Source organism: Ruditapes philippinarum, unplaced genomic scaffold (assembly GCF_026571515.1).
Source record: "Ruditapes philippinarum isolate M1 unplaced genomic scaffold, ASM2657151v2 ctg211_1_1_1_1, whole genome shotgun sequence".
Lineage (NCBI taxonomy): Eukaryota > Metazoa > Mollusca > Bivalvia > Venerida > Veneridae > Ruditapes > Ruditapes philippinarum.
This window is the reverse complement of record NW_026852000.1, coordinates 471080-498020: the sequence shown is the minus strand read 5'-3', so window position 1 is coordinate 498020 and position 26941 is coordinate 471080. Positions and strand designations below refer to the sequence as shown.

The 26941-nt window shown below is 32.9% G+C and overlaps 1 protein-coding gene across 5 annotated transcripts in view; it reads left to right on the top strand.

Moving 5' to 3' along the window:
- The window catches only part of LOC132745764 (14 kDa phosphohistidine phosphatase-like), a 62839-nt gene that overhangs the window by 493 nt on the left and 35405 nt on the right, over nt 1–26941 (top strand). Inside the window, exons 1-2 of one of the 5 annotated variants that reach the window (XM_060734741.1) lie at nt 2798–2947; nt 14123–14338. In XM_060734741.1, the coding sequence (XP_060590724.1) occupies nt 2920–2947; nt 14123–14338 (244 nt within the window). In that variant the 5' untranslated portion in view covers nt 2798–2919. Of the gene's footprint in view, nt 1–2797; nt 2948–13604; nt 13722–13741; nt 13764–13828; nt 13854–14122; nt 14339–26941 lie in introns of those variants that run through there. The other 4 variants (XM_060734755.1, XM_060734748.1, XM_060734762.1 and 1 more) reach the window with 4 other exon arrangements.

Sequence of the window (26941 nt, the reverse complement as noted above, 5' to 3'; positions counted from 1 at the left end):
AATCTATGATGAGTATGTGTAAATATTTATAAGTCAAAACAGTTCAAGAAAAACTCAGTTATGGTGGTGAAAAGCAGTTAAAGCAAATACAGTCGACTCTCGTAATCTCGAAGTCATCTGGGCTGTCGAAAATACCAAAATAACGAAATGTCGAGATAAACTTATTAGGGTTTAAACTAGTCAGATGTCAGATTTTTACAAAAGACATGTGAAGGCCTTTTATTTAAAAAAAAAATAAACTAAGTAAGATGTGTCCATGTCTTGTTTTCTTGCAGTTAGAGTAGTCAAGAATTGTACCCCAAACCAACGCTGCTAAGTGTTCGAGTTCAGATGAAATAAAACAATATACTTATTTTTAAACGTTTTGTTAAAAGTTTAAGAAAATATAGCGTTTCTGAACCCGCCAGTTATATTCAAAACATATATGCACATGAACTTGAAATTAAGTAAGATCTTGGACATACATTTCTGTAAAATGCCTAATTCGTTAAATGTGTCAATGTAGTATGACGCAATCAATGCGGGCAAGCTGTTGCTGTTTGATACTTCGAGACATAAAATGCGTCGACTGTACCCGTCGATCGCTCCGTGGATGCAGAATCCATATGGCTTTAACTTATCGTAACCATTTACATTACATGCAACACAAAGTAAGGACGTTTCGAGACATATCTTCGCTGAGATGATCAGTGAATTTGTGTTCATTAGTTCCATCGAAATCACTTTGTGTCTCAAATTTGCGCTACATCGGTCGAAATATACACACTTGGAACTCTTCTGGATTAATAAATAATAGGATCCCTTACTCTGTCCTTAGGTGTACTTGTTTTGCATTGGATACTTTGGTTAGCTTTTAGTATTAGTATAATATTTTTGTAAAATAAACTATAGATAAGTATTTTTAATCAGTTCTAGTCATTTTGAATGCGCCCCTCTGAGAATGGCAGCTAAATCCATGATCACAATACTATAGATACTGGTATTATTCCAGCCAATTCAAACATCCATGCCCATGTAGCCCGTTTTCGTCGTCCGGAAAAGGAATAATGAAGATTCTGCAATAGGAAAAATAATCATTTTTTTGTACACATTACAAAACCAACAAAACTGACAGTTACACAATTTTAAATACTGTTTGATATTTGACTATTGAATTACACAAAGACTGGCAACATATATCAGTTTCGACGCTTCTTTCTCCCATCGTAGGTCTATTTTTGTTGCAAGGCTTTGCTAAAATAGCTACAATGGGCTAAATACTAGTAGCCACATTTTCCTCCTAATGAAATTGGTTGCTTTTCACAACGCCTTTTTATTTATACTGATATAGTCAACTTATCTTTTAACATAATAGCTGTATCTCTGCAATTCTTAAAAACAATATATGAAATGAAAAGAATATAGATTAAAAGTTTACCTCACATACATCGTCGTGTCTATCTTGCAGTCACTGTCAGTATGGCGTTTTCGTTGGCGCCTATCGGAAGACAATGAACCTAGTCGTTACGGCTACTTTTTTCCGTATTACTCTATAAATTTTGGCAATCATACATTCTGGAACCTACCTTGTACCCATTGGTCTGATTCCCTTTATAGTAATATAGAAACACCAATGTATCAAGCCGTACCGTCAGCGACTGAGTGCATCAGAACACTTCCTTTGTCGTAAAAGGTCAGAATATTTCTTTCATTCGCTATTTTCCCGTCTCATTTCAACCAATTCCGTGGTCTAACATCGGCGAATACACAATAGGGCATGTTGGATAGCTGACAGCTTCTACATTTCGGCACTATAAGGCAGCCATTTAAAAACAAGATCAGAAGAGACTGTTACGAGAGTGAACTAAGAACGTGCGCCTTTTTCTTCCCCACATTTACAAACACCTTTGTACCTTTGTAACAAACATAACACTATATATATGTTCTGCAGCACACTGCTAGATTGGAGACGGAAAGATTGAGGCAAAATACCGCACTTAGTCTTTAGTAAAATGATAGGAGAGGCCCGTGTGCCCTGAGAGATAGCTATTTTATTTTTGTGCATCTAACCTCGAACTATTCAGTTGGTTGACTTCCTAGAATAAATGGTCTTTGAGTAGCTAAGTGTCTCCCCTTTGCGGCAGTACCAGGAGTGGCCCGGACACAAGAGTAACAAGTCGTAGTCAAGTTTATACATGTAAAGTACAATGTACAACGAGGATCACGTGCGACATGTGCGGTCATGTGAGATAACCCTTTCTTGAGCTAGAAAATATCGAACCAGAACGATATCATTATGTACAGCTTCACGTAATTGTATATTTATTGAAGGCTTCTGAACTAATTCCAATGTAAGGTTGCAAGAAATCGGTCCGGACTAATAATAAGCGGAAGGAAGCTTATTTTTGAAGAAGGGGAGAAACTCTGATGGGATTACGAAAATAATCTATACAACAGTATATTCCCCTTGCAATGTTTTAAATTTTGTAGTAAGGTCTTAGCACCAACCCCCTCCCAACTCCCCAAGTTGTTCAAGATATATAGGTCACTCAGAATTAAAAAAAGAAAAACACTTTTTTCTCGATGATTTGGTAGAATACAAAAAAGTATTTAAAAACAAGTTTGGCGAATTGTGATAAATGCTCCAGGAATGATTTTCTTTTTTGAATTTCTATATTCTATATTTCTATTATTTATGAAAAGGAATAAAGTAAATCAAATCTGAATGGTACCGATATTTAAGCTATTATGAGCTACATGTTGACGCGTGCCTATATATTTTTGCTGTACTTCGTGGACGGAAGGAATTTGCCGAGGGGGGCGAGCGGAATAGCTATAAGGATCATGATACCTAAAAGTTAAAGGACAGTTGTTTCCCTTTACTAATTACCTTGAACAATCGCCGCGTGACACAGATCAAGAAAAAGTTTTGAAACACCGATGTTAAGAACTATTTCACGTTATTCAGGTATGATATATGAATAAAGATGAAATTTATACATGAAGAAATGTTGATCTTTTGTTGTTTTCAAATGTCATTGTAATTAAAAAAGAGAGACAACGGACATTTTTCTTTAATTCATACGTTAGCTTGTTCGGTCTGAATCCTGTGGAGGCTCATATTCTCATATCACAGGAACTTGAAATTCTATCAATATTAGATAATATCCAAAATATAACCCCTATACAGTATAAATAAACACAAGGAATGAAACGCCTTTTCCCCACCCCAACATAATTTACGCGGAACAAATCAACAAAACAACGGATCAAAATATTCTGTCTGGCCATTTCGATAAATAATACATAAATGCATCAAATACCATCAATAACTTTTTTTAATTACGTAGCTATGTAGGAATAATTCAACATTTTCTGATTATTTCCCATGATCTGAGTTTGTCGCCGACTCCATTTCGTGACCACTGGATGTTGATTCGAGGAGAATGATATTTATTAAAATTATTTTTAACAAGTTCCAAAAATAACAAGTTTGCAAGCAAAATATTGTCATACTAGAACAAATGACTGATGTCTTTCTTACGACATGGCTGAATTTATTTGCTGGGCCATATCAAATAGAGTACTCAAAATTTTTTTTAAACGAAAGTACTGTTTCAAAGATTTATCGTTCTTGTTTGGGGTTTCCCTTTCAAATGTATTTATAAAAGTAATTTGTTAAAAAGGTTTTACATGAAGATCTTTAAATCTTTTTACATAGAATAATTTGTATAAAAGTTTTATACATACCTGTTATTTTTTAGAACTTATTAAAAATAATTTTAATAAATATTATTCTCCTCGAATCAAAATCCAGTGACGTCACGGAATCGAGTCGGCGACAAACTCAGATCGCGGGAAATAATCAGATAATGTTGAATTATTCCTACACAGCTACGCGATTTTAAAAAGTTATCAGTGGTATTTGATGCATTTAGAGCGGGTTAGGGTATTTCTGAACACGTGGTAGTTTCTGAACACTGTCATATTTTCGTGTTAAATGAACATTGTTCCGAGATTTTAACTCAGAATTATGAAATCAAGCACACCCCTTTCTACTTCCGGTAATTTTTTTGCAGACGCTGCCCAAGGTGAGTTTTATTTTTTGAAAAATATATTTGAAGTCATCGTTTTAACACCTGTAAACTACATCCTTACATTGTAACACAATACTTGCTAACATTATCTGTTGTTAACTTTTGTTGATATTGGCTTTTAAACTGGAAAAAAACACATTGTACATCTTACTTGTAAGTGTTATTAATGGATTGTGTCCCCAGGTGCATTTGATTTTCATTTAAACGATGTTCAGAAATACCCGAAATAAATTTATTCATTTCGGGTATTTCTGAACAATTTTCTGTAACATGTTACTTGACTTAATTCATGATCATCAAAATTTAAGAAGAGCTCGTTTTAATATCTAGTTTGAAAAACAAACAGCAGGGGTAGGACTTTCTTACTGTTTATATCTGTTCTTTTCGTTTTGTGACATTCTATAGTTGATAATCATTTTATTAATATCATTTTTTCTAGTTTCAAATGAAAATTTATATTTTAAGACAGCTCCTCCTGATTCAAATGAATACATGTTTAGAACGTAAGTTTTCCCCCTATATTAAGCTGTTTTTACTAATTAAACTTTTTCAGATGAGTCGCCAAATTGGATCAAAGAAGTATCGTTCCTATACTGTTGACACATTGCAACATGCAGTGAACCTAATTCGGAGTAAATCCATGTCACTTAATCAGGCAGCTGCATCCTTTGGTATTCCAAAGAGCACTCTATCCGACAAAGTAAACCAGAAGACCGTAATTGGTTGTAAAAGCGGCCCAGCTACCATACTTACTGCAGAAGAAGAATCTACTCTTGTAGATTGGGCTCTACATATGGCCAAAGTTGGGTTTGGACGAACCCGTAATGAATTGTTAGACACAGTAAAGGTTATACTGGATAAAGATGGTCGACCAAACCCATTCAAAAATAATCGGCCGGGAAAAGACTGGTATTATGCATTTGTTAAAAGGCATCCTCAATTAGGAGAACGAACACCACAACAACTTGCTAAAGAACGAGCCATTATTACCCCAGCTAAGATTGAAAGCTGGTTTCAGGAATTCTGTAATTTTATGGCCGAGGAGGTATCTGATTCTTCCATATGGAACAATCCCGCTCGCTGGTTTAACGCAGACGAGTCGGGATTTCCATTGTGTCCAAAAAGTGGTAAAGTTTTGTCGCCAAGGGGTGTTCCGAATATATACAACTTCACTGCTTCTGATAAAACACAAGTAACTGTATTAGCATGCATGAGTGCGGCAGGTCAGTATGTAAAACCTTTGATTGTTTATCCAGGTGTAAGGTTTAATTATAACCCTCTAGAAGGATTTGCTGACGCTGTCTTTGGTAGGACAGAGTCCGGATGGATGGACTCTGAACTTTTTGTTACATGGCTAACTGAGGTATTTGAGCCTGCGCTGTCTGAAAGGGAAATCAGAAGACCTGTAGTCCTGTTTGTAAATGGTCATTCTACACACTGCACATTAGAGGCCTCCAAGTTTTGTAGAGATCACGAAATAATCCTTTACTGCCTACTTGAGCATGCGTCCCACCTGCTGCAACCTTGCGACCTGAAACTATTCAGCTCACTGAAGGATTCCTGGAAACAAGCAGTACGTGATTTCCAAATAGCCAACATAGGTGAATACGTCACAAAACAAAAGTTTGCGGCCGTTTTTAAGCAAGCCTGGGAAAAGTCTACAACTGTTGATATAGCTGTAAAAGCCTTTCGTGACAGTGGACTTTTTCCAATGAACCCAAAGAAGGTTTTAGGTACTATTAAGATGGAACCAAGTACAATCTTTTCCAAGGCCGATACAACAGAAGCTGCAGCATCTTCCCAGGCAAGTCCAGCAGCTACAAATAGAGGTGACAGCACCTCTGACAAAGTTGCCTCCGACCACCCACCTGAAACACTCGTGTCAGATAAAAGTAGCAGCAGTTGTACATCTAAATCTGAAAGTCATGTCACGCCTGATTCTCATGCAGACACCATTCTTGCAACCAACTCCGTTGAGCGTGTTTCAGGTGAGAACTTACCTCAAGCAATAGCACCTATTATGTCGTCACCTTCTCAAAACGTATCACCAGCCTTCACAGATGTGTTGAAATTTCCAAAAGCAAAACAATCTGCTTGCAAAAGTAAACAAAAGCGAATACCACTCCCAAAAGCAATATCTGGTAAAAAGTTTCATGATCTGCTTGAACAAAGAAAACAAATTAAACAGGAAGAAAATGCTAAAAAAGAAGCACGTAAAGTTAAAAGAGAGGAACGCAAGAAGGAGCGAGAGGAGCAGCTGAAACAAAAGCAAAAGGATAAAGAAGAAAAGAAACTACAACGAGAACAGCAGAAGGAAGAACTAAAGAGAAAAAAACAAATTGAAAAATTAGAGCAAGAACTTAAAAAGAAACGGAAATCAAAGGATTCTGATATAGATAGTACAGATGAAGAAAATGAAGCTATTGAAATCTCCCTTGCTGATGACGAAATGGCCGATGTAGAAACAAGTTTTTCTACCACCAAATGCTATTCTTGTGACCAGGCATTTGATGGAGACTCCGAAAACTGGATTACATGTCACAAATGCCCACGTTGGTTACATAGAGCTTGTGTGAAAACAATTGATTTGCTCTCATTGTCTGAATGTGAAATTGCAGATTTACAATTTGAATGTGACTACTGTTGAATTACAAAGTAAAACAGAATGTATGTTAAGAATTCTGAAAGACCCAGTTTTTCTTTTGTTTAATAAAAAACAATTATGTAAACATGGCATGAACTGTATTGTGAAAGGTTAGGATGTTTCTGATACTTAATAGTTTAAAAGTTATGTTTTAACTATTTTGAGTATTTTAATTTTATTTGAAAGTGTGTTTGTTTTAATGAAATGTACTTGAATGTTTATTTTTAAATTTGGATGTATTCACTAACAAATCATATGTTTAACGTTTAACCGTTTAAACTGAAAGTATTTAGTGTTTGTGTTGTTTTTTTTAAAAAGTCAAAAGTGTTCAGATTTACCCTCCAATGAGTTCAGAATCTCCCGACGTGTTCATAAATTACCTCCATCAAATGACATAATTTATCCTGTTGTACTGCTTTTGTATCTATAATGTATCATGATTTGTTCGAAATATCCCGCAGAAAAGTGAGTCCGTGTCATTTCTGACTACTTGAGAAGTTGCCAAGACAATCTGTTTTAGTTAGATAACATATTTTTGCTTAAGTGTTCAGAAATACCCGAACCCGCTCTATGTATTGTTTATCGAAATGGCCAGATAGAATATTTTGATCCGTTGTTTTGTTGATTTGTTCAGCGTAAAATATGTTGGGGTGGGGAAAAGGCGTTTCATTCCTTGTGTTTATTTATAGTATATAGGGGGTATATTTGGATATTATCATTAATATTGGTTATTTGATAGAATTTCAAGTTCCTGTGCTCATATTAGACGTTATAAACGGACTTGTTGGTCAAGCACGACATCAAATAGGTATAACTCATTAACGCATAGCAAATTAAAAAAAAAATCACAAAAATCTTGCTTTATTTTTTCATCAAAAAGTTTATCAAATATTTTTCAATTTCGTGCTTGAAGTCATTAACAGATTAATAAAAAGCTCAATTTACAGTGTAGTTATTATTTAATATTAATTTAAAATAAAATACAAACAACAATCTTTTTTTACCTATACAGTACGGCATACTGGGCAAGCAAAGTGCTTGCATAGTTTTAAACTGAAAAATATGTATGTACACCTAATGTGGTCTCAATATTTCTAATGCAAGACTGTCCGATTTTACAAGCTGATGTTGGTCTTCAAAGGGCGCCATCACCTATAAAATAAACACAGTTTGTTGAGCTACACCTGATGATGTATGGGTAAATATTTAGTTAAAAAAAATATTTCATTTGAAGCCTGACTCTTGAATGCTGCAAACAATTAGCCAATCAGATTCATACAGTATTCAGTGTTACGGCCATTCATTTATCAACTGTATTTAGGAATTTAATTAAATAAAAAGATTTAAACATTATTTTTCGGAGTTGACATTTTTATTATTTTGTTAAAAGATTACAGGCAAAGAGAATAAGAGTAAAAAAAATTAAAACCCAATCAATTGTTCCTTGACTATTTCAGTTCTTGATCAGTTATTCGATCAGTACCCTCCCATTATCAGGGATGTAGAATACTTAGCCAATCAGAGCATTTTTTTTGCATGAGCGCGAATCGATCAACAGTCTATACTGGTGAAATATTGTTTGTTAGTGTTGGAAGTAAATTGTGTCATTTTTGCCACAAGACACACAAAAAATAAACATTTTTCTACCAGAATGTTGCCATTGTTTACCAGTTTATCACTAGTGGATTACAGTCAGTGATATGTATATCATGACCTGATGTTAATCAACAATACCTGGTCATCTTAAGCTAAAGTCTATGCTAAATTAAAGATTTATACAGACCACATACCTATCTACATTGGTTTTTTATTGTCATTCTGACAATATAGATATGTACTGACCACAGTTGTATCTACATTGGTGTATTGTTGTCATTCTGACAATATAGATATGTACTTGCCACAGTTCTATCTACATTAGTATTTGTTGTCATTCTGACAATATAGATATGTACTGACCAGTGACCACACTTTTATCTACACTGGTGTTTTGTTGTCATTCTGACAATATAGATATGTACTGACCACACTTTTATCTAAATTGGTGGTTTGTTGTCATTCTGACAATATAGAAATGTACTGACCACACTTTTATCTGCATTAGTGTTTTGTTGTCTTTTGACAATATAGATATGTACTTACCACACTTCTATCTGCATTAGTGTTTTGTTGTCATTCTGACAATATAGATATGTACTGACAACAGTTCTATCTACATTGATGTTTTGTTGTCATTCTGACATTATAAATATGTACAGACCACACTTCTATCTGCATTAGTGTTTTGTTGTCTTTCTGACAATATAGATATGTACTGACCACAGTTCTATCTACATTGATGTTTTATTGTCATTCTGACAATATAGATATGTACTGACCACAGTTCTATCTACATTGATGTTTTATTGTCATTCTGACAATATAGATATGTACTGACCACACTTTTATCTACACTGGTGTTTTGTTGTCATTCTGACAATATACATATGTACAGACCACACTTCTATCTGCATTAGTGTTTTGTTGTCTTTTGACAATATAGATATGTACTGACCACTTTTCTTTCTGCATTAGTGTTTTGTTGTCTTTTGACAATATAGATATGTACTGACAACAGTTCTATCTACATTGATGTTTTGTTGTCATTCTGACAATATAAATATGTACTGACCACACTTCTATCTACATTAAGGTTTTGTTGTTGTTCTGACAATATAGATATGTACTGACCACAGTTCTATCTACATTGATGTTTTATTGTCATTCTGACAATATAGATATGTATGGACCACAGTTCTATCTACATTATTGTTTTGTTGTCATTCTGACAATATAGATATGTACTGACCAAACTTCTATCTATATTAGTGTTTTGTTGTCATTCTGACAATATAGATATGTACTGACCACACTTGAATCTACATTAGTGTTTTGTTGTCATTCTGACAATATAGAAATGTACGGACCACACTTGAATCTACATTAGTGTTTTGTTGTCATTCTGACAATATAGATATGTACAGACCACAGTTCTATCTACATTATTGTTTTGTTGTCATTCACAATTTAGAAATGTACAGACCACACTTCTATCTACATTGTTGTTTTGTTGTCATTCTGACAATATACATATGTACAGACCACACTTCTATCTGCATTAGTGTTTTGTTGTCTTTTGACAATATAGATATGTACTGACCACACTTTTATCTACATTAGTGTTTTGTTGTCTTTCTGACAATATAGATATGTATGGACCACACTTGAATCTACATTAGTGTTTTGTTGTCATTCTGACAATATAGTTATGTACGGACCACACTTGAATCTACATTAGTGTTTTGTTGTCATTCTGACAATATAGATATGTACGGACCACAGTTCTATCTGCATTAGTGTTTTGTTGTCATTCTGACAATATAGATATGTACGGACCACAGTTCTATCTACATTATTGTTTTGTTGTCATTCTGACAATATAGATATGTACTGACCAAACTTCTATCTGTATTAGTGTTTTGTTGTCATTCTGACAATATAGATATGTACTGACCACACTTGAATCTACATTAGTGTTTTGTTGTCATTCTGACAATATAGAAATGTACGGACCACACTTGAATCTCCATTAGTGTTTTGTTGTCATTCTGACAATATAGATATGTACGGACCACGGTTCTATCTACATTATTGTTTTGTTGTCATTCACAATTTAGAAATGTACAGACCACACTTCTATCTACATTGTTGTTTTGTTGTCATTCTGACAATATACATATGCACTGACCACAATTCTATCTACATTGGTGTTTTGTTGTCATTCTGACAATATAGAAATGTACTAACCATACTTTTATCTACATTGGTGTTTTGTTGTCATTCTGACAATATAGATATGTACTGACCACAGTTCTATCTACATTGGTGTTTTGTTGTCATTCTGACAATATAGAAATATACTGATCACACTTCTACTATCTACACTATGTACAGACCACACTTTTATCTACATTGATGTTTTCTTGTCAATGTGACAATATAGAAATGTACTGACCTGAATTTTATCTACACTGGTGTTTAAGTCTTCAAAACTACCCTAATTATGCAGGGGTTTTATTCGGGATGTTAGGAACATGACCCATACCCATGGAATTGGGAATTTCAGCGATGTTTTGATAAAAAATTGGGAAAAAATGCATGTGTGATAAAATGAATGCAAAGAAACACTGTCTAGGATGGCATCTTCAAACATTTAAGCACCATATCAGTGAAGAAGCCCTTATTTTCAAAGATTTTAGAATTTGTTATTCTATATAAACTTTATTTTGTAACTTTCAATTGGGATTTTTTCCTGTGGATTGGGAAAATAATATACTATTTTCAATTGGGAATATAACTGAATATCAGTTATAAAATAAGCCCCCAAAAAAATCCCTGTTACGGATGCTTTCAGATTTATATATAGACAACAAATGTCGACTTTAAAGAGGACCCCCTATTATGTGGGTATGGGATATATGTCATAATGTAAAACAGAACCGAGATTAGTTCATTTAAACGAATATTACTATAAAATAGCCCCTATAAAGGGCTTGCATTTTAAACAACATGAACTATTTAGAGTGTATAAAAACTTTCTACAATTGGTCAGGGGGTAAAGGTTTTGTAGATGGTACATGAATTAAGTGTAGATAATAATATACATTATATTAGTGTAGAATATTGTGATTTTCAATCAGGCTCACTTTATGATACCTGGTATGTGTAATGACATCAATATGTATTTTTCTGTTACCTATTTGCTAGATAGAATCAGTAATTCTGGGCATTAGTTTAACAAGAGATTTACCAGTTGTGATAATATTGATGTTAACCTGTTCATTGAAACAAACAAACCACTTGCTCTCTATATACCTGCACTACTTCTTTATTGTGATCTATTCCTACCAAAGATTAGAATGGGGGAATTTTTATCTCCCATAATTTCTTGCTAGATCATAAAAGATACTGATTCTATAATAGAATTTCACTTTTTTTTTGTTACCAGTAACCAGCCTTTGTTTTCAAATTTCTGAGATTGGCTTTGAACATTTTTGTGTCGCCTCTACGGAGTAGTGGCGACATATAGGGATCACTTCTCTGTCATCTGTCTGTCCGTCTATCTGTCTGTCTGTCACAAAACTTGTCCGGACTACTCCTCATAATCTACTGGTGCAATATTGCACGGGTTTTCCGGTTGAATGATTTTTGGCCGAGTTATGGCCCTTTGATAAAAAGGTGTTTTTTTCTGTGTGTTGCCAGATACACAAAAGCTTGTCCGGACTACTCCTCATAAACTACTGGTGCAATTTTATCCAAACTTTACAGGAATGATCAGTACCAAGTCTAGTTGTGCACTGTCTATCTGATTCTGTCCGTCTGTCACAAAACTTGTCCCCACTACTCCTCATAAACTACTGGGGCAAATTCATCCTAACATTACAGGAATTTATGTCGCCACTACTCCGATCACTTCTCCGTCTGTCACAAAACTTGTCCCAACATGAAATTGGCCATCATGAGGCGACACATGTGATCACTGATCGCTCTTGTTATTTCAGCTTTTAACGTTTTTTTATAAATTCTAGTACATGTGTATATGTATATAAAGCAGTACCATTATATCATAATTATTGATACAGTACCATTATATAGTCGTAGGTACAGTACTATTATATCATAATTATTGATACAGTACCATTATATAGTCGTAGGTACAGTACTATTATATCATAATTATTGATACAGTACCATTATATAGTCGTAGGTACAGTACCATTATACATGTATAATTATTGATACAGTACCATTATACATGGTACTGTATCAATAATTATATAATCAGGGCCAAAAAACCCTTCTTTATAGAGGCCGAATATAGGCTGCTTCCCCAACCAAACTAGCCTCTTTTTTTCCCCAGTTTGGTCCTCAAAATTCCCCAGTCTTTTAAAATTTCACATAGAATTTAGAACAATATTAAATGATGGTGTTGAATTAAGGTATTTACTGCCTTATAAGTATTTCCCAGTGCTTTTTGCTTTTCTATTTTTAAGAACTTTTTAAAAGTTTGTGTTAAATTTGAGACCCCTTTTCCCAAAGTATGCCAAAATCACGCATATTTTCCCCAAGAAAAAGGCTGAGGCCCCTCCCCAAAAAATGGTGTTTTGGCCCTGATAATGGTACTTTATCAATGATACAGTACCATTATGTAATAGAAAGAGCATCGAAACACAAGGCTATCTGATTTGTACAAGGGGGCGTGGCCCCGAGTATTAATTGCACTTTGTTGCACTTTTTTTCGAACTTGTAACTTCAAGGTTGTTCGTAATAAAAATGTTGAAAATATTCTAAAATCCAAGCAAAAACAGTTACTTTAGGGTTAAATAACCATATTTTCTTCCTTTCTACTCAGTTTATGTTGGCCCATTGACTTCTTGTTTTGAAGGATACACATGGACATTATATATAGATAATAATTTATGCTAGATTGCCACTTGTTTTCTTGACCTTTCGTACCCTTGCAAGGGCTTGAATGTTTTAAAAACGTTCTATTGGAAAATGGAGTACTTTAAGCAGATTTTCAGGTAAATACATAGCTTTCCATTCTATAGTTGTTGCTGAAAATGATGCTAACTGCACAGAATTTATGATTGTCATATTTCTGAACTCATTAATTAGATTTAATTTGGTATCCATGGTTACTAAACAGCTTTAGTTACTAAGGTGCAGTATTTAGGTTAATTTTGTCATCTTGTTCGTGGGGGAAAAAAATTAATTTAACAGCACAAAAGACATGACGGCTGCATTACAATAACTAATAGAAATTTGCAGTATTAACTATCATAGAGCGTGCAGGTACTAGACATTGGTGTATTGGAAAAACGTGGGTTTTTTTTTTTTTTTTCGGGAAATATATTTCATAATTGTTACTGTATCTCTGTAGAGGAATTGAGGGACTAAAGGTATATACTTCATTAATCGTGAACTTCCACTCTCTATGCTAGGTGATTTCTGTGTGAGAGGAGTTGTTTGTCTTGAAGCGTTCAATGTCAGCCACATGCTTGTTGTCTAGTTGTTTGAAAAAAAAGTTTATTGTGTGTTTCTGTTTGTTTGTGAGACTGATGTAACAGCTCGTTATAAGATAGGGGGAAAAAACAGGACAGTCATATTTTATAAGAGTGCTGAATCAGGGAAAATATACCTAATAATAATAACATTTTCTATAACAGTCGCTTATATAGAAAATTCTTTTATTTATTTATAATTCTTTGTTAATTAATATTATAATAGTAAGCTGTTTATTGAATAAATAGAAACATTAACAAGATTCATAGTGACTGGCGTTTATTTGAATAATTTACAGGATTATTACATCAACGTCTACAATCAACAATGGCCGTTTCTCTAGCCGACATACAGTCCCCGGGCGCAGCGAAAAACCCCAAGCTGAAGGCAGTACCCGATGTTGAAATCGATAAAAATGGAAAATTTAAATATATTCTCATAAAAGTGCACGATCCATCAAAAGAACGAGAATTCAAACATATAGTAAGAGGATCAGGGAAGGCAGCTTATCACGGTATGTAACATTTTGATTGTTGTTATATTTACTCAGAACCCGAATATTGTTATAAGTTTTATTTGTTATTTAGAATTGAAAAAATATATTAATTTCTATAATTTATCAGGTAATAAATATGGGTGGAGTTCAGGTGAGTTAAGAAATATTTTAGAAAATAAACTCCCAAGTGCCGAGTACGAGTTGTTTGTTTCTTTCTCATCCCAGATTTTTATTGGCTGATTCCGAAGACTATAACATAAGACTTATAGCTAAGTTATAGGTATTAAAAGACCTTATCCATTTGTTGAAAGAAAAAAATGACAAGAATCTGGTTTAGTGAAAACCTATGTTATTGAATCCTTCTTTTTTGTCCAATATTGATAACTTTAGATTTATAAGAATTTAAAGTCTAGTGGAAATGAAGAAAGATAAGACTTATCTAAGGTTCTTGTTTGCAATAACTTTCTGATATATCTTGTATATTAATGGGAGGGATATTGAATGTTGTACTGTATGGAGAAGATACTGATATCATTACTGCAGCTTTCTTGTTGTGAAACTTTTTAAAGAGAAAATAAAAAGAATAATGAAAATTTCATTGTAATTTTACAGTTCCAAGGAAAATGAAACAAAACAATTTTAACCCATGTACTTGGCTATCGTTCAATTTGAACTACTACTATACAATAAAGATGCACAGGTTGGTCTGTATCCTTGCTGGTCGCAAACACACTTTGTTGGTTTTGTCATGGCGCAGCTTATATCATTTTTAGGGAAAAATTGATGAGTGAAATGGATTTTGAGCTTATATTAATTTTGTTTGATTTTTATGCTGATTCTAATGTATTTTTGTTCATATCTTCCTGTACATTTAAAACAGACAACTTTTCTATTGCTTCCATACTTTTTATGGTTTTAATTAATTTTTTACTGATTTTTGCCATGTAACGTCAGGCCATTTCCTTCATACCATTATAAAATTATTACCCTATTAAATTATAGCATAAATCAAATATTTATTAATATTCATTCCACTTATGATGCAACATAAATATTCTGCTGAAATTATCATTAATTTAACATTTTCCCCATTAATTAAAGAGATGGACTTGTCCATTTTTCATTCTGGACAAAACCATTCATTATTTTAAGGGAAAATTTCATAATATAATATACTGACTGAATAGCAAACAGTGCAGACCATGGACTTGGAAGTGCCAGTTGATTATTGTCTGCACTTGTTGCCTGGGTAGCAAAATTAGGCTGTCCCAATTCCACTGTCAAAACACTTTGACAATTTATTTCAATAAATTTTCAGAAAAAAAATCACTATAAATAATTTTTTTTAATCCACTGAAAATGTATGTACAGGTTATATACAGCGATATATATCAAGCAAATGAAGTGAAAGAGGAGAATTAGTTTCATAAAACTCTGTATATTACCTATAACCAACTTACAGTTAGCCCCACCCATTCAAATCGAGTGCATTATGTGAATAGGCGGAGTCCATTAAATCAGCTCATTTAACATATAAATTTAAATTCAATACATACAGTTGAGTTACAGCACTGCATGGTAATTATTTTGGCAAGATTTAAACAAAATAGAGCGCTTTCATTGGCAGACAAACTTTGCCAAACTGTAAACTAGAAAAAATAAAATGTTACTTGTTTATTAGATCTCTACTGATGAACTTTTATTTAACTTGCTTCATAAAGGTTCAATCGCCAAATCACCACAATTAACAAATCACCATAATTTACAAATCACCACAATTTACAAATCACCACAATTAACAAATCACCACCACAATTAACAAATCACCACAATAAACAAATCACCACAATTAACAAATCACCACAATTAACAAATCACCAGTTGTAAATCACCACAATTTACAAATCACCACAATTTACAAATCACCACAATTAACAAATCACCACAATTAAACAAATCACCACAATTAACAAATCACCACAATTAAACAAATCACCACAATTAAACAAATCACCACAATTAACAAATCACCACAATTAAACAAATCACCACAATTAAACAAATCACCACAATTTACAAATCACCACAATTAAACAAATCACCACAATTAAACAAATCACCACAATTAAACAAATCACCACAATTAACAAATCACCAAAATTAAAAAATCACCACAATTAATGTGTAATTACACACTTTCTTTTTTACAATTGTTTATATAACGAAATATGATTTAAAAAAATCCATGAAACTTCTAACACAGAGGACACTTGGGAAAATAATATACATTAATGTATATTTTATTGAACAACTCAAAAATACTGCTCTGGTGGGATTAAAATTGCTTGGTAACAGTATTGTTTAATGCTATCATTAACTTAGTTTATCTATCAACAGATATTAAAATGCAACCTTAGTTCAGACATTGTAGTATTAAAGCAAGAATTAAACTCTTGATCTGCTGGAATCAAAATTGCCACCAGTATAGAACCAGGCCTCAGAGTCAGCACCCATTGGCTCTAGCTCAAGTTTAGCTCATGTATTGCCAATAAAAAGTGGAGCAATTATCACTGTGGCATGGTCTGCAAAAACTTAAATGTAGCCCATTATTCAAACATTTTAAAATTATCAACATATAAGTTGCTTATCTTGACAATTTGCAGTTGTTAGACAAGGGACATAATAATGAAAGCTTTTTTTTGGAGCCCCTTTTTCCCTTTTTTCTTCTTAGAATTTTTATAAAAAGTGGTTATTTTTACAAATGAACATTAACATCGCTTGTTGCGCTCTTGTTTTATTTTGACATTGAAATCTCTGTAACATTGAATGGACTGTTCCAAATTCAAAGCAGGACAAAGCGTGGACAAAACCATTCATCTTGTTTAGGGAAAATTTTAAAATAAATACAGACTGAATAGCAAACAGACCATGCTCTGTACTGATACCAAAGTTGGCAGGCTATTTGAGGTAAAAAATTTGTCTAGAAATGAGAGAGTAAAGTTTGAGAATGAGGATGGTTCAGTTTACACATAATTAAGATCACTCATAACTCCATCATAGACTGGCATTCATCAATGTTTTACTGGGATTATAATTGTCTTATTTTAAGGGATAGGTTTTTAGAGGACCAGATAAAACCAGATAAAAGAGGATGATAATATTGAGTGTAATTAAAGGGAGTGGTACTCGTCTTCAATCCATTTCTGATAACAAAGCATCTGTCTTTTATTGTGATCAACCTTCTTGGAAAACTGTACCTATGCAGTGCCTGAGTTATATGAACAATATTGTTATCTATGTTTTCTTTTTCTCTTTTTCTTCTAGTGTGTTGCTTTTGAGGTTGTTAATTAAAGTTTAAAGGTTACAGATTAAATGGTGCAACACTGTACTATTGTAAAGGTATTTTTAGGCTTATCTCTTAGGCTCAGTGCTCCCCATGCATTTCATTTTCTGCTTTGCAAGATTAGCATTAACAAACTTCCTTTCTTACATAATTATATGAAACATTATTGTCATAACTGAGTGAATCATCCTATAATCTTCAAGACATATATAATATGACTGCATAACTATTCTGCACAATTGTGAAAACATGATATGCATGTGTTAGATGTGCATTGGATTTTGAAGTCAGATCATTATATCATTATAAGTGAATTGGTCATGTTTCAAAGCAACAATCAATTTATCAGTTGTGTTACCCCTGCCCCCAGAGTACCCTGCCACTCCCCAAATCCTAATAACTGAGCCTACATTATTTTCAATATTATTTTATTGGGCAGTGTTACCTTTTTAACCCTTAACACAGAGTGATAAGCCTTTGTGACTTAAGTAAGGAGCCAGGCCAGCCTACATCCCTGGCTGACATACTTTTAAAAAAATTTATCACTTGATAATGGACAGTTCTAAGAATCGAAGCTGGACCAGACAGTCCATTTTAATAATTCTGAAGGTTATGGCTTGAGCAACGTTTAACTTATTTAAAACCTTCACAAGTATTGAGTGTTGAATCACGTGTACCTCCTCCCATGTTTTAACTTTATTCTCATCTAAGCAAATCAGTATTTCTGCCCAGTTTTGTTCATGGTGTTGAGAGTTTAATAGGTGTTGAAATTAATAATAAAATATTGCAGGTGTATTAATATGTCGAGTGTCTAGGAAACAGGGTAACCTGCTAGCAATTCTCATTTCACCATCTGATAAAGTAGTCATATTTTATGAGCAAATACAACAAAAACCAGGAAACTCATTAAGTTTTATTCCTGCAAAAAAAAAAATGAAAAAAAATTGATTCTATAGCAACTTAAACTGCGAAACTCAAGTACAAAAGCTTAAGTAAAATATATTGCCAAAATTTGTTGCAGAAAAATTGCAAAATTTCTTAATGTGAATGCTAAAGTAATGCCTATATAATTAAATATATTTTTTTTGCTCAATATTTTATTTCGTAATTCAAATTTCAATATGAAGATATAATAATGTTTTTGCTTTTTCTAGTGGGGAAACCCCAGGTTCCCCCACTCAGGAATGAGCCGAATAGGTTCCTCACATGAAAGAATTTCACATTTTTGATGGAAATGTATTGCAGCAGGCAAGTTATTTTAAAGTCAGTGACCTTGATGACATAAGGGAGAACAATTATCACTGGGCCAAAAAGGTTGTCCCCATTATTTCACCTATTATCAGCAAATGTATAAATTTGAAACAAAAGGAGAGTTGTCACTTATCATTCCTTATCATGGCAGAAGCATTTCATTAAGAACTATGAAATACATTAATATAAAGTACTGCAGGTACTTAACTTTGTGACATTTTGGATTATGGTCACTAAAGAGCTAAACATTATTCGGAATATATTTAATTCCTACATAATATTGAAGGGAACAATTAGAAATTATTCACATAATACTGATAATTCTTATAATATTAAAGGGCCCAAAAATATTGCTATAATATTGAAGGGCACATGAATTATTCCTATAATATTGAAGGGCTTAAGAACAAATAATTCCTATAATATTGAAAGGCACAGAAACAAATAATTCCTATAATATTGAAGGGCACAGGAACAAATCATTCCTATAATATTGAAGGGCACAGAAACAAATCATTCCTATAATATTGAAGGGCATATTATTACAAATCATTTTCTACAATATTGAAGGTAACAAGACCAAATCAGTCCTGTTATATTGAAGGGCACATGAACAAATCATTTTTCTATAATACTGAGGAACACAGGAACAAATTAGTCCTATGATATTGAAGTGCATATAGATAATTCCTAATAAATTGAAGGGCACAAGAACAAATTATTCAGTGACAAGTTTTTGCTATGGTACAGTGTTGACAATTGATTCTAGCTATTTTCTTTAATTATATGACATTGTTTATGTTGAACTTGACAATTTAAGTGGACCACTTGCCTGTTACAAGAAATTTCAGACATCCAACTCTAGACATAGCAATTTTGTCTTCTTGTTTTGATCGCACTGGGGTTTGTTGTTTTTTTGTCTTATTTGCTTACTCAACAACATTTCTGTTACTTTTTCAAAAGACGTAACAGAAATATGCTATCTATATTGTCACCTTAGTGCAATAACTGGTTAACTCCTCTTAAATTTAGAAGGACCTATCTCGTTACTGCACTGAGGATGTATGAGGAATAAATTTGAGGACAACATATATAAAAGATTTCTAATTGCCCACATATAGACTGGACTTTGATGGATATTAATATTTTGAATGAAAACAAATATGGACGAACAGGTGGTATAAAAATCCCACATATTTTCAATGCATTTTCGTTTTTTTAGCTCGACTATTCGAAGAATATGAGAGCTATTGTAGTCGCCCCGGCGTCGGCGTCGGCGTCAGCGTCCGCGTCGGCGTCTGCGTTGGTTAAAGTTTTTTGTAAAGTCAAATATCTCAATTATTACTTGAGATATTCAATTGAAACTTACAATACTTATTTATAGTAACAAGGTACATCATATTGACAAGTTGGATAACTCTGTCTACAATATTGACAGAATTATGCCCCTTTTTAACTTAGAAATTTTGGTTAAAGTTTTTTGTAAAGTCAAATATCTCAATTATTGCTTGAGATATTCAGTTGAAACTTACAATACTTATTTATAGTAACAAGGTACATCAGATTGACAAGTTGGATAACTCTGTCTACAATATTGACAGAATTATGCCCCTTTTTAACTTAGAAATTTTGGTTAAATTTTTTTGTAAAGTCAAATATCTCAATTATTGCTTGAGATATTCAATTGAAACTTACAATACTCATTTATAGTAACAAGGTACATCAGATTGACAAGTTGGATAATTCTGCCTACAATATTGACAGAATTATGCCCCTTTGGAACTTAGAAATTTTGGTTAAAGTTTTTTTGTAAAGTCAAATATCTCAATTATTGCTTGAGATATTCAATTGAAATTTAAAATTCTTTTTTATAGTAACAATGTAGTACATCAATTTGCAAAATTGCATAACTCTGCCTGCAATATTTGCAGAATTATTTGCCCCTCTGAAACTTAGAAATTTTGGTTAAAGGTCTTCAAAAATATTTACTTGAAACTTTACACATGCACTTAGGGTCATAATTGGAGGGTCATAATTGTATGTCACTGACCAAGTTCCATAACTCTATCTTGTATTAAGGCTGATTCATATCCCCTTTTCTATTTAGTCTCTTGCAAGTTTTACATATCTCAATAACTATTAAAGATATTTATTTAAAACTTCACATATGCATTTAGGGTCATAATTGTAGGTCATTGACAAAGATCCATAATTCTATCTTCCATTAAGGCTGATTTGTCTCCCCTTTTTCAACTTAGAAATCCATGGTAAAGTTTTGCAAAAAAGTGTAAGCTGTTATCTCAATAACTACTGAAGGGTTTGTGCCTTTTTTGGGACAATTTTATGCATTCATAATAATAAAGCAGTGATTTACTTGATAAAACATCTTAATAACAAGCCTTTGTACTTTTTCTGTCAAATTTATGTATTCATAGGTAATTAGTATTATTATACTCAATAAAACACCCTTGTGACATAACCTTCCAAATAGTCAAGCCAATACTGTATAATTAGACTCTCTCTAAGGCCTATAACATGAATTCATAAAAAAAAATTAGCCCTTTTGTGAACTTAAAAAATTTAACATTATCAAGGCTCTTTTACTATCAAGCACTTAGAATAGTCGAGCGTGCTGTCCTACTGACAGCTCTTGTTATTTAAAATCTTTACTGAAGTTTACATGTCATATAATATTAATTATCACACATAATGTTTAAACTGATAAAGTGATATTAATAAAAATTAGGACGTAAATTATGTATTGAATAATTTGGCTATAAACTCATATGAATAATATGGGAGATAAACGCCAATCAGTTACCAGCAGCTCCAACTCTTTTGGTATCATTTGAGATGGATGTTCAAGTTGTACTGCTTTAAAATAAAAAAAATTCATGAAAGCAGCAAGCCTCCAGATTCATGCTATTTTGTTTTTGAAAATTTTGAAAAATGTATTAAACAGTAAAATATTATAAAGTGAACAAAGAAAATAATTTTCAAATTGCAAGCAACACACACAAGTAATGTAAATTACAGACATAAATCGCTCATAACATGGGAATTATTACTTTTATCTTGAATCTCTTTACTTTTCTTAAAATCGCAGTACTTTTTCTCAAGTTTGGTTATTTGAAATATTTTGGCTCAGCTGGAAGCATGTAGCTTTAAATCAAATTTTTTCATTAAAATAAAAAAAAATTCATTAAAATCAAATTTTTTCATTAACATCAAATTTTGCATGAAATTCACATTACACCTGTTCCACTTTCCTGTATTTTTTACTTCCTATTTAAATCAGTATTAATGCTTATTTGTATAAAACAATTATACAGTTACTTTCAAAGAGAGAAATCTTATTTTATGTAAAACCTTTTATAATAATAGGCCCTTAGAGACACACAATCTCTTGTGTATAATTACATTATAATTGAGGGAAGGTGATTCCAGTATTGAATATTACTAAATGAGGTAAATCTATATATCAAAATGAGATATTTGATTTCCATAATTAAATTTGTAGCAAACTGGGAGCAAAATATTGATTACTCCCTTAATTACATTATTTTTATAAATAAAACTAGATTGCAATATAAGTACATGCTGATAAATTTTGTAGGTCATGAAACATTTATATTGAATGAGCCAATATAATTTTCTGTGAATTTGATTGTGCCAAGTTTAACAATATCCATCATTTTGAATTAGCACATAATTATAAGCCCTAGTCAGTGATTTTGAATGAGCCCATTATAAAGGTCAATAATTTTGATTGAGCCCAAATATTCTATGATTTTGAATGAGCCGATATTGATATAGCTTATTTTTGAATGAGCTAATATGAATATTACTTATTTTGAATGAGTTAATATATATAAAACTTTTTTTTTCAATTTCAGTGGGCACTTTCATTAGCTGTAAAAAACATAATTATACATATTTTGAAATCAGTCTGATCCTATGTTACTCACAGGTGAACGATGATCTCTATGATTAAAATACTGCAGTCAGCTTTCTTGGAGGTGAAAAATCTGCTTCAGAGACTTAAGTTGCATGGTATTTCCTGGACTTTCAGAGTTAATCGTTGTTTCTGTTGGTAAATGCTTTTCATGAAACACAGGCTCCTACATGATGAAATTATTTGTCATTATTATACATCAGTCTCTTCTTTGGTGGCATTTTCAGTTGTTTTTTTTGGAACAAAGTCGGTTATTCAATACTGGAAATTTATATTGGCATTGATAAAGCATGTATCCTGTTTTTGTTCCATAGGTGTATCATATATATCCGATCAAATAGGGTTACCAAACATTCTCAAAGTCTTACAGTTACAGATACATTGTATATGCAAACTTAGCAATCTTACGATTTCTTAAAGAAGATATATATCATCATCATATTGACAATGTTTTTAATTAAATTTATAGTAACCAAACTTACTGTTTCAAACTATCAGAAACTTTGGTTGTTTTCTTTATTTAACAAATATTGAGTTTGGAAACACAAATAAGAGACTTTCATTATAAAAGGTCAGGGTTATGCATCTTTTTGTGCTTTAACATCTGCAGAAGCAAGGGATTTGATAAGTCCTAGTGCTTCTGCATAATTATGTTAATGCATAAAGAAATATTAATTAGCGCTATTCTTGCATAAAAGTATAGATCTTAATTGGTAATTCAGTGCTTTGTTATCCGTAATTCATAAAAAGATACCAAGTTGCCATGCTTTCCACTTGCCTGTGCGATGTCATTTGACAGTTATGTTTTGATTATAAAACTACCAGGGCTGTCATTGAATTAAGCTGTTTTGACATTGCGCCCTGAGACATGCATAATAAAAACATGCTACAATGGTGTGTGGTCAGGAGAATCTATTCTTGAATGCCTGTTTCTTTCTCTGTAAATGTTTACCAGGTGCATCAAGAATAATTTATAATACATGTACATATAATTCCTTATTTAATGAAGACATATTGGAAGAAAAAAATACATGTGGGTCATGATTGTTTGACCTTTTAATAAGGATGTGGAGATGGTATAAATTTTACTCTTAAACCATGCACAAAAGCAATCTCAAACTATCATCAGTGTACTTTTTGTGTCGCCTCTACGGAGTAGTGGCGACATATAGGGATCACTTCTCCGTCGTCTGTCTGTCCGTCTGTCTGTCTGTCCGTCTGTCCGTCCGTCCGTCACAAAACTTGTCCGGACTACTCCTCATAAACTACTGGTGCAATTTCATCCAAACTTTACAGGAATGATCAGTATCAAGTCTAGTTGTGCATATTGTCAGGATTTTCCGGTTCAATGATTTTTGTCAGAGTAATGGCCCTTTAATAATTTTTAATTTTAAAGTTTGTCCGGACTACTTCTCTTATACCACTTATGCAATTTCAATGAAACTTTACAGGATTGATCTGTAGCTCAAGTCCTTGGGCATATTGCACGGGTTTCCCGGTTGAATGATTTTTGGCCGAGTTATGGCCCTTTGATAAAAAGGTTTCTTTTTCTGTGTGTTGCCAGATACACAAAAGCTTGTCCGGACTACTCCTCATAAACTACTGGTGCAATTTCATCCAAACTTTACAGGAATGATCAGTACCAAGTCTAGTTGTGCATATTGTCAGCATTTTCCGGTTCAATGATTTTTGTTTGAGTTATGGCCCTTTAATAATTTTTATTTTTAAAGTTTGTCCAGACTACTTCTCTTATACCACTTATGCAATTTCATCCAAACTTTACAGGAATGATCAGTATCAAGTCTAGTTGTGCATATTGTCAGGATTTTCCGGTTCAATGATTTTTGTCAGAGTAATGGCCCTTTAATAATTTTTAATTTTAAAGTTTGTCCGGACTACTTCTCTTATACCACTTATGCAATTTCAATGAAACTTTACAGGATTGATCTGTAGCTCAAGTCCTTGGGCATATTGCACGGGTTTCCCGGTTGAATGATTTTTGGCCGAGTTATGGCCCTTTGATAAAAAGGTTTCTTTTTCTGTGTGTTGCCAGATACACAAAAGCTTGTCCGGACTACTCCTCATAAACTACTGGTGCAATTTCATCCAAACTTTACAGGAATGATCAGTACCAAGTCTAGTTGTGCATATTGTCAGCATTTTCCGGTTCAATGATTTTTGTTTGAGTTATGGCCCTTTAATAATTTTTATTTTTAAAGTTTGTCCAGACTACTTCTCTTATACCACTTATGCAATTTCAATGAAACTTTACAGGATTGATCTGTAGCTCAAGTCCTTGCGCATATTGCACGGGTTTTCCGGTTGAATGATTTTTGGCCGAGTTATGGCCCTTTGATAAAAAGGTGTTTTTTTCTGTGTGTTGCCAGATACGCAAAAGCTTGTCCAGACTACTCCTCATAAACTACTGGTGCAATTTTATCCAAATTTTACAGGAATGATCAGTACAAAGTGGTTAGTCTAGTTGTGCACTGTCCGTCTGTCTGTCCGTCTGTCACAAAATTTGTCCCAACATGAAATTGGCCATCATGAGGCGACACATGTGATTACTGATCGCTCTTGTTTTTAAGTTGATACAAAATTTATCTTAGTTTGATTGTGTAGGAATATATAAGCTTATAGACACACTCTTGAATCCTCTCCTGGAACTAACATGTACCGAGCAATGAGTATAAAGTTTCTTGCTCAAGGAAACAACTTGCCCATGATGGGGTTTGAACCCAAACAGCTAGTGATTCTTATAAGATTACTTTGAGTTTGACAACCACTCAGCTTTACTTCTTTCTTTGTATCTAAGTTATAACAGTACCAAAGCTGAGCGTAGAAAAACAGATTTTCTGTCAAAGTTTTTTATGACTTGCCCTAGAAGGATGGAAACATAATATTGAATGGAAATTGCCAATAAAACATCACAGGTACTTCACACTAATTGTTTATGTCTGTAACACAGGATATGTGTTAGCATTTTGATGTGATCAAACTAATGTGACATAACTAACTTTTTTATAGGCAATAGATATTAAAATGTGGTACCTGCAGGGCATGATGCAAAAATTTAGTTACCAGACTAAATGTCAAGTATCTTAAATCATCTTGAGTTGTTGTTTTTTTTTTAAATTTCATGAAAATTAGATAAAATTCAAGACTTAAGCAGAGGACAGTTTTAGCAGACTTGCAGACGACAATTTTCCCAGCATTTAAAAGGGTTAAAGCATCATGAATCGAAAAGTTCTGACAGAAATATGACAGTAATGTATTAGATATATGAATAACAAAAACAATTTCTATTTTACATGGAGAGATTGATTAAGTTAGTTACATGGTTTCATGACTTGACTTAACAATGTTGGATTATTGAGTAAGTGAAGGACAAAGCCACAAATTGTTTCTGTATCGGGCTATTCTCCAAGGTTTGCCAATATATGCCTGTTTTTCTCTTTAATTATACACCATTGTTTGCGTTATATTGAACTCTCTTTTGGACAACATAAGTGGACTACCATCAACAGATACAGGAAATTTTCACCCATACTAGAAAAGAAAAGCAATTTTGTGCCGTTCTGATTATTGCTTAGTCATCAAATTTGTATTTCGTTTGTGCTGTGTGAATTCTCAGCTTTAAACATTTTTTTCTTTAACCAGAAGTTTCGATGGAAAATACTGGTTATTTGTATGTTGGTATGTTTAAGGGCCACTTGGCCAGAAGGCCAATGGGTGTTGGTAAACAGCACAACTCCTCACATATTTCTTAAGAACTTTCAAAGACCTGTCTTTAACAAAGTGCATTTGTGCATATTATCATGGTTTTCTGATTTGATTATTTTTGGCGGAGTAATGGCCCCTTTTTCAAATATTTATTACTGTATTGAACTAATTCAGCAATAAGGTTGTCATACCACATAATATGCTCGTTAATTCAGTTATTGTATCTCAAATATTCATTCGTTATGAACTAACTAATTGATACAAATGTAATGGAACGATTTGAAGAATTGTAAAATTTGAGTAGGAATTGAATTGAAGAAAAATCTCAACAATATTTCAAAATTATCTT